The 9,836-nt window shown below is 39.9% G+C and overlaps 1 protein-coding gene across 1 annotated transcript; it reads left to right on the top strand.

Annotated features, from left to right (window-relative positions):
• The first annotated feature begins 384 nt into the window (after positions 1-384).
• On the top strand, positions 385-8,387 carry LYSMD2 (LysM, putative peptidoglycan-binding, domain containing 2). The gene is made up of 2 exons (XM_010286096.1): positions 385-722; positions 7,624-8,387. The coding sequence occupies exons 1-2, from the start codon at positions 385-387 to the stop codon at positions 7,673-7,675; spliced, it is 390 nt and encodes a 129-aa protein (XP_010284398.1). The 3' UTR covers positions 7,676-8,387.
• Positions 8,388-9,836: the final 1,449 nt, after the last annotated feature.

The raw sequence follows: 9,836 nt of genomic DNA, 5'->3' as shown, positions 1-9,836 counted from the left end.
GTGCTGAGCCTTACTCTAATATAAATCCAAGTCAGCAGCACTTTTGCAATAGAATTTTTATTCTTTGGCAAGTTGTTCAGTGAGCCTGTATAGAGATTGGGAATCTGTTCAAGAAAAGCGTCTTTAGGCAGTGCAAGATTTTAGAGACCAATATTTTGGAATCAGGTCTACATAAAAGAAGCTAGAGTGTTGAGTTAACAAAGCTAAAACAGAACATACAGTCTGAAATCACTTCGAATGCAAAAAAAATCCTTTCCTTGAATCATTGCTGCCGCAAAGCAAGTATAGATTTATTGTAACTAAAGGTTACTGTACCACTTCAGAAAGTTAGTACTTTATACTTTGCCAAAGCCTAATAACTTACATTTTTCCTATCTTTTTCAGATGGAACAGATAAAGAGGGCAAATAAACTGTTCACAAATGACTGTATATTTCTGAGGAAAACCCTGAATATTCCTGTTATATCAGAGAAACCATTACTGTTCAATGGACTTAATTCACTGGAATCTCCCGAGAATGAAACTGTTGACAGCTCCCCTCCTTGTGATGAAGGACTAGTGACAGTTCAGGAAGAAAGTAGTTCTTCTCCCAGTCCTCAAGAGTCTGACAGTCAGCCCACTGCACCAGAAGAACTATCTGCCAAAGATTTCCTACAGAGATTGGACTTGCAGATTAAGTTATCCAAACAAGCAGCCAGAAAACTAAAAGATGACAATGTCAGGTAAATGCCGCTTTTAGTATTAAGCGTGTTAATCTCATCCTGGAGGCTTTTTAGTCTAAGCTCAACCCTCTTTGTGGGATATCTCCAACAGCATCTGTAGTTTTAATTTGTCAACAGCAAGTCTATGCTATTATCATGCACCAGATACATTCAGAGCACATCATTAGCAGATGCCTTGATATGGCAGGTATAAAGGCTGCCTCACAATACATTGTTTATGGAATAGCAATAATATTCCATGAAAGCTAAAAGGCCAGTATTCTCCAAGATGTCATGCTGTGTAAGCAAGAAATTATTTAAGCAAACCCATAATTTTCAGTAGAGTACTAAGCCAAGGCCTATGGGGAAGCTGACTGCATATAGCAAGGCATGATTGCATTTTTCTTCTGTCCCAAATTGCCTCATAATTGCCACTTCAGTTAAACTATCCTATCTCCTTTCCCTATACAGTCCCTCCCTTTGTGGATCCACCTATGGAGACAACTGATCTTTTCTTCAGTATTTCTTCTACAGCCAGGAACTCCCACACACTTTACTCACAGAAAAAGCAGTACCTTTTGACCCCTCTGCCACAGTGATTATCCCCTCACATGTGTAGGCATCCCATGGAGAGTACAGAAAGACTTAGAGCAAGAATGGTCTTCAGTAGTGTTCGTTTTCCCATATCCTTGGGACAAGCTTCTTCAGCTTGTTCACAAGCATTCTCTTGGGCTGGTTATCTGGCTGGTTTATCATCTGCAAAAATTGCCTCAGTGAGTGATGCCAAGGTGACCTGTCTCATGACAATAAAAGGTATGACTGCAGGGGACTGATTTTGCTTCTCTTACCAGAGCGCCTGGGAGAGGTCATACCTGCAGATACATACCTTGCTTTTGCAAATGCCTTTAATGCAAAACTTCTGACATCATCGTGGTTCACTTCACATACTCTGATTTTGAGTGCAAGCAGTATACTTCTCATGTTAAGACAAAAGTAACCTTTTAGGACCAAGTCTGTTGGGCAGAGTCCCATCATTTCTTTAAGAAGTTAAGAGATTATGTCAACAACTTAAAAACTTCATTCACTAGACAAAAGTTTGAGGGGGAGCAGTATATTGCATTTAGCAATTGGACAAGACTCATTTGAAGAAATATCCCATAAGTCAGCTTAAGGTAATTCATTACCTACTGCACTCCACATAAAACTCTCCACTGCCAGAAGGACACTGGTTTAGAGTTACAGTCTCAGGGAAGGCTGAAACACTTTCACATCTGTTAACATACTTGTCAATTATTTTCTTTTGAATTGATTACATGAAAGAGGAAAAATAGCTGCTGGAACTCAGATCCTTCTCTATTCAAACTCATTCACTTGCATTGTTGTATTTGAAACAATGTAGAGCATCTATCAAAATGTGCCAGTGCTGACTCTCAGATCATTAGACATATGTATCTGACACAGATTAGAGTAGGTGTTGACCCAGCAGTTAAGCTGGGTGGCAGGAAACCCACAGTTCCTGCCAGAGGAAGGCAATTATTTTACCATCTTTTCAACAAAATAACATGCTAACTTACAGAAGGAAATTCACTTAGACCTTGTTGCATCATGAGCAGAGCCAATACAGCAAGAGTGACACCACATAAATAGTACAGTACTACTACTAATACCCATTTCCTATATTGCTATATTGCTTAAGTTACAACTTGGGAAATGAGGGCCTGGTACCAAATTTCCTCCCAAGAAATAATGGCTACAGGAGGATGAATTGCTTTCCCACCTCCTGTTGATATTTAGCAGGTAATTTTGTTAATTGTGCATAGAGCACAGATTTTTATTGGTCATGATGCTACAGGAAGCTTGAAGTACAGCGCCGCAGGCTATCTGCTGAGCAGGATGTTATCCAAAGCTTCTGAAGAGCAAAGTTTCCTGTATGTCTGATAAAGTCTTCATAATGTCACCTTCCACCTCACCACCTCTGGCCTTCAGTCATGGCTCACAAAAGCCATCCTTGCCTTATCTTCTCCAGTTGTGTTCACCCCTTTATAGTCTGACAGACAGGAAGTGCCAGAGGACCAAAGTGAACCTTCACAGAGAGTTTGCTGAATGTTTACTCCTTGCAGAACGCAGGAGTAGAGGGAGACCACTGCCAAAAACCCTGGAGATATTTTCAGCTGTGAACTATCAATGCTACTTCTGGGCCCACACTGTAAGGTGGCAACATCCCTTACTCTACTCCAGCAGCTCCTCAGGGGGCACCAGTTCACCCTCCTGCCTATACCTTTCTTGTCCCTTGCTTAGAGCAGGAGGCCTTGAAAATTGGACAGCCATCATGATAGTAAACCAGCTTCTTGAATATGCTCATTTTCAGTTCTTAGAGTGAAAGCCATTTATGAAATTAGGACTGCTGTTCCCAGCTACTCTGGCCTCCCCTATTCAGATTCAGAATGTGACATGCACCAACACCGCAGTGTACTTAAGTGCCTGTTTGAGTGTAAGAAAGGAGCACCTAGAGTTACAGCTACTACCACCAAAAGGGACACTGGAACTAAGAAAACTGCAAGTAGAAGCAGACTGTCAGTTCCAGAACTTGAAGAGTCATTACTTCCCACCATACCTGTGAGCCTGATTTGACAGATGCAGAACATCACAGCATCTCTTAAATCGCAACTTTAGACTCCATTGAAGTTGCTAAGAATGCACACACATGCACTGATTCTGATCAAACTGTACAGGAAGTTTCATAGAAACTGCCTCATGCTACAAAGACAGCTTAAGGTGAATTAAATTGTTTAATCATAACTCTTGAAGTTACCCCTTTAAGTGCTCTCAGGGGAATAAAGTATATTAATATTTGAAGTCAGCTTCTTCGCAACTAAAACCTCTTGCTATTAGGTTAAAAAAATTGAGGAGCACACAGGTGCAGATTTAGACTAGATACTAAACTTTAATAGCTGTGTAAGAAGATGAGCATTAAAGAGTAGAGAATGTGATCCACTCAGTTTGTGCCAGCTGCCTTTCACTATTAGATTTTATGTAAGTATATGGCTAGATCTGCATATAATACTACTTTTACTAGAGAGTTTCACTGAGCAAGAAGCTGCTGGTTAATGAATGCCCCAGTCAGGCATATTTACCCAAGATGCAGCTCTGGGTGAGCAGCTGAAGGCAATAAGACTTGTTTGTTTACCACAATATTTTAATAATAGGCCAAAAGAAATGCAAAAGTGTTAATATAGTTGCATATGTCGCTATCTCATGTATTTGCATGTTAGGGAAGAATACCTACCCATTATTAGTTTTATCCACACATGGAAGAAAAGCAAGTTGTAGTAGCTTGAAAAAAATATGGTAGTGCTTTATCTCGACCGAAATGCTGTTACGCATGTTTCAGGATGCCAAAACTGAAATTAGGTTTAGTGATTCTTTTCGTATCAGATAGTTGAACACCAGATGTCTAACGCAAGGTCTTTATAGTGTCCTTAATATTTTATGGAAGTACTGTGGTAGAGTAGAACACTAGGGCTGTATACTGCGCTTCTGGGGCAGGTTACATCTTTCTGCATTTGCCGTTTAGTTGACTCCTTTTGAAAACCTTGTAGCTGAACAGAGCCACTGTAATCACTACTGCTTATAGGAGCCGATATAATTAACTGTTGTGCAGCACTGGAACAGAACGATGTATTGTCATTGCTCAGTTGCCTTGACCTGAACACAGGTAAAAGTAGGGTGTTGAAGCATTTGAAACTGATAACCGATTGAGTTAATTTTCCCCATAATTGTTCACCATCATTGGCTATCAGCTAAGAAAACAGATACCTCAAAGGTGGCTGCCTGTGGAGAATTCTGTTTTCAGACTTCCAAAAGCTATTAACTTACGAACTCAGACTGCTGCCATGTTTAATTGTGGATTCTAGAGGCATCCAAGCATTGGATTTGAGTTTACTTCTTCACGCTCAGGTGCGCTTTGTCTTACAGAAGTGATTATTAGCATTTTTTATTGTGACCTGATGCATACAATAGCTTGCAGTATATGTCTTTCAGCTCCTGTAACCTGCTGGGCAAAGTGGCAACAGTAAACAGGGAGAGACAGCAGTATGAAGCACTGCAATGCTGTGCTGTTCCTTTCCCTGAAGGAAAATGTTGCAGTGACTTACTACTTTGCTATTTTAAGCATCTTAAAAATGAAGAAAACTGGTCATTAAACATACACACACTGACATGTTGTTGCTTGTGGGCCATGGACCAGAACTACTACTATGTAATTTTATTCTGTGTAAAGCTTGGCTTGTTTTGAAGCCGTAAGAACAGACTTGTACTTGCTATGTACAGTTCTGAGGATCTACATTAGTAATATTTCCTGGCCATTACCTTGGTTTGGAGTAGTGTGTTGTAGATGTCATCACATAACCTAGTTCTGCAGCCTGGGACAGAAGGTTAGAAGCTGTTCTTGCCAACCCTTACTGCCAACTACAGCATGCCTGAGCCTTGGTCAGAATTCTATTCTGCACATTATAGCCAGTCACTGCTTTGCTTACCTTTGAGCATAATGGTGCTACTATTCAACCTACTACATGGTTCTTATGTCCCTGCCACATACAGAAACCCTCCAAAGCTGGCTGTGACTCCAGTGCCAGTCTTCTATGGACAATTGCCAAGTAGAAGCCCATAGCCCAAGTGCGTATTTCACAAGAGAAGCAGAGATGAAGAGCTTAGACTAGCTGTTTTGCTGCTTTGATGTCTGAAGACCTACTAATGTGACATCACTATTTCAACTCTTCAGTTCTCCGTATTCACCCCTACTACCCACTATAATGAGGTGCAGCTAATTTCAGTCCAATGTTCAGCTGTTGCCATGTCATGATGGATGTTCTTCCTATATTAAGGCTTTCAAAAACAAAGACTGAAAGGCCAATTCTGACAGCCTCCAGTTAGAAGGAAGGTCTCTTTGCTGTAACTCTGCCACATTTTGTTCTCCTAAAAGGGGAACATAACAGCAAAGTAATTTTCAGTGTACAGCATAGAAAGTAAGCTTCTCCCCTGCTGGACAGTCTGAGCTCTGAAAAAATACAGTTCTCCTTCATACATACAAACTAGCAGGAGGTTGCTATTTGCAACTATGTTCTGGGCATACATGGCTGGAAACCTATTGCCCCAGAAGGGCATATAGCAGAGCATCAGAATATACTTTTTGAAAAGTTTAGCTTCAGCCTGGTAGTTATGGTTGAATTTTACAGTCCTGTAGTCTAGTCTTACAAGCTTGGTATGTTGATAGATTTCAGTTTTGAGAAGAATTTTTAAATGTATTGTCTTGAGACAATTTATAGATGAAAAAGTGCTTCAGTGCTTATTCACCTAAACATGAATTGTTTGCTTCCTTACTTTACTGTCTTGCCAGGTATTATGAACAGCATCTGCTAATTGTAGTATTCAGTGTCACTTTTGCAATGCAGAATTCATGATACAAGGAAAGATATACTTAAATATAGACATATCATCTGTATCTTAAGTATCATGCTTGGTACTGTGCCTGTAGCATCACTAATGTAAATAGATGTAGTATTTCTAAGAAAAGCTAAAACCTGTTTTCAGTACTACTGTAACCACACATCCCTGCAATAACTACCAGTTTCATCTAAACCCTGTTTTTCTGAGGTTTCTTTTTTTTTTTGACAAGATTGTTTCAAGGCAAAAGCAATATCATGTCTTTGGCTTAAGTTGACAGTTTTGCTAGACTACCCAAGAACAGGTAACAGCTGGGAAAATGAGTGCAAGTTACTCAGCTGCTTGGTTAGTTTGTAGGGTTCTTTCCTCTGATTCTATTCTGGTTATATGAAATTCAAATTGTAGATAAATAATCACGTTTAGAAGTTAATAGGAAGAAATCTGCATGATTGGGATTTGGAATACTATTGAAATACATAGTTTTTACCTTATACCATTATGTATTATGACTTAGACTATTTGAATAACTGTACCTTTGTATGGAGGCACATACAGTATTAAAAGTAACTGGAAATCCTTTGAAGCTTGCAGTGTATCAACTGTTAAATCTTTCTGTTCTCACCAAAAAACTAAAATTGGCAGCAACTTTAAGAATAGGCTCTCAGGAATATAATATTGAAGCTACAGTTGTAGAAAAAGAAGATCTTTGGAGAACGTCACATGCTTGAATTAGTACTGGATTGCTGCACTGCAATAGGTTTACATAACCACTTTTTTATAAGGCAATATTGTCAAGTAAACAGTAGGCAGCCTGCTTTTTCCTGAGGATTTTTTAAATACCAACACTACTTTGGTTTATCCAGTCATTGTATTAACAGTAGCACTTGTAGGCAGCTGTTTTCTCCTAAGGAAATCCAAGAGATCAGTGTTAATATTGATCAATGCACAGGAAGTATACATCAAGGACCCCACTCAAGGAATATCCTTGCAGTATCAAGACACAGATCCAGCCACAACTATGACAGACTGCTCCTGTTCTTATCTCATTTGGTCCATCTGCACCCCTGCCATTCAAAAGGCTGAAACAAACCTACAACCAAGCTTGCTTTCTTAAAATAATTAAAAGCAGCAATACTGGAACTCCAGCATGTCCTCCACTTGCATATTCTTCATAGTATTTCTAATTTGGCACTGTAGTGTCAAGAATAGTTCATTAAACTGTAAATACATTCTGATGTTGTTGTACTTAAACAGCTTTACCCGTTTTCAGCATTCTGCTCTTGGGACAACAAAACGAGAACTCCAGAGATGTATAATGACCAGTAGCATACATTCTGTGTGCAAATAGTATTCCTGCTAGGCAATGCCAGTCTTACCCATTTTGATCCATGAGGAAAACTGGTTATCTGCATTTGCATTGGTTTTACTGTTGAGACATGGTATGTTCCTGATCTGATGATTATGATCATTTTCTTTTTAGAGAGGAGGAGAATGAGGAAGGTCCCTATGCAACTTCTTCGTATCACCAGTAGAAGACAGATGGGATGGCCTGAAAACTTTCCATGAAATCAGTTCTTAAAGAACTAAATGGTCAATATAATTCAAAACCCAAGTCTTTTGGACTCATCATCTTGATGTGCTTAAAACAAGTCATGAATGGGTAATTGCACTGAAATTATGACCTCTTCTGCCTTCCATAGGTTAATGTCCTTATGCTCTATCAACAAAGGGTTTAAGCCTTCCAAAACTAGCAATGGCCTTTATACCCCTTCTGTGCAAACTGTAGCATGGTAGCAACAATATATCCTTGAGGTCACCTTTATGCAGGATGTTGATCTTTAGTAAAGATTTTGTAAATACTTGTTAAAGTGAAATTTGTTTTCAGTATTTAAAAATAAGTTTGCTTGTAAATGACAAACTATGAACATAATAGACATTTACTCATTCTGCAAACACAAGCAATTTTGCTGTGGAAGTTTTGTCTGCTTCAGGGCTGCAGAGCTTGCCTCTGAACTCTGTGTGTGTGTCTGTGTGTGGTTATGATGTATTGCTAGAAAGGGGAATTCAACTTGTTTTGATTAGTTAAAGCCTTTATGGTTAAACAACTATTTGCAAATTGGATTTCTGCTAAAAGGGAAGACTTAACAGCAAGAGATTTTTCTTTGTGAGATATGACATTGGAATATCAGATGTGTGTTCTGTGCAATTATATTTTGTGCGGTTTTAATTTAATAAATACAAAAATATCAATGTGTCTCTTCATAATGAAGTCAGCCTCGTTCTAGTCTGGTTTTTGAAGAATGGTTTGTTTAGTCACGTGAGCTATTAGATGATAATTTCAGGGCAAATAATGTCCTTTACCATATAGCTCACCCTCCTAAATGAGGCCTGTGAGAACTATTTGATCTAGTTGTGCAGTCAAGCAAACTGTATTAAGATTAATAGGAGCCACAGTGGTAAGCCTTCACTGTTCTGAGAAGAGGTGCCAGTATGCAAGTCTGCAGGTGGACTCCACCTGAAGTTCAGGAAGGCAGAGTGCAGACTGCATTCACTCTTTGCCCTGAAGTTAACATATTAGCAAGTTCTTGTCAAGCATCCTACAACTTTTCCTCAAGTATTCAATAAACTTCACAAAACTTTTGTCATTAAAGACTTGACAGATCCCCACTGTGACAGATGCTGTTTCCTATATATCAGCTTATTTATATAGTTTATTGCTACCTCAAAGCAAAGACTGTCTGTAATGTTAGGATGGAAGCAATATAGGGTGTTACATTAATTTACTAAAACTAGAAATAAAAATTCAAAGCTAGACAGGAACTGGTATTTCCCTCGAGCTTGCAGGAACTCAGATACCCCAGGCTCATTGAAATCATCTCTAGCTCTGGTCCTAAAGAGGAGGTCTGCAGTGGCACACAAGTTAATAAGAACAAGGAAAGCTTAGAGTGAATAAAAGGAAGCATTGATTTTTTTCTTGATGAGACTAGTGAATTAATTTTAGGTCTTGTATCTTTCTATAATTGGAATTTGTATCTTTCTTACAGGATAGTAATTTCTATTGTTGTCAGCTAATTTCCGTAGGACCTTACCAGAGCCAGAATAAACTACTTTTCCAAAGGCAACCCCAGCTTCAAGCTGAGTTATATTTTACAGTCCTACAGAACAATTTAATCCTTTTCTACTAAAGGCCTGCTACTGTAATACCCTCCCCTACACAGCACCCAGGACCAGGGTGCTTTGCAGAGCAGGTCGGACGCACAGCTTCCCTTGCCCAGCAGGCACCCCTCCTGCCAGCCGCACAAGCCTGGCCAAGCTCCTGACAGAGCCATGTTTCACTCCATCCTTCCCAAGAGCGCTGCTGTACTCATGGGCCAGAGGACTTTGAGGACAAGCAACAGAAGATCGGTAACACCATTTACATCTACTGTTCCTGACTGAGAAGGCCACACAGAGGCCAAGGGAAGAAGCAGCTGGGCCAGCCTGGAGACATGGCTAGGCAGAGACCCACCACCCCACAGTCTTAGATTTCAGCCCAGGCCAGCAGCACCCTGATTGACCCACAGCATCTCTGGAAACCCCACCACACCAGCACTCAACATGGCACCACTGCAAAACCATTAGCATAGCCCAGTAGAGACACAACCCATCTGTTCCACACAAACATTTCCCACAGGGAGGATTTCAACGCTACCG

The sequence above is a fragment of the Phaethon lepturus genome, unplaced genomic scaffold (assembly GCF_000687285.1).
Source record: "Phaethon lepturus isolate BGI_N335 unplaced genomic scaffold, ASM68728v1 scaffold38704, whole genome shotgun sequence".
NCBI classification, from domain to species: domain Eukaryota; kingdom Metazoa; phylum Chordata; class Aves; order Phaethontiformes; family Phaethontidae; genus Phaethon; species Phaethon lepturus.
Note: the sequence above shows the minus strand (reverse complement) of the source record. Positions and strands in the feature narration are given on the sequence as shown.

Bases quoted from the DNA above. Each gene is read 5' to 3' on its own strand.
- LYSMD2 (XM_010286096.1), top strand. From the start codon at position 385: ATGGAACAGATAAAGAGGGCAAATAAACTGTTCACAAATGACTGTATA. The intron at 723-7,623 runs GTAAATGCCGCT...TTTTCTTTTTAG, and splicing joins CTAAAAGATGACAATGTCAG to AGAGGAGGAGAATGAGGAAG.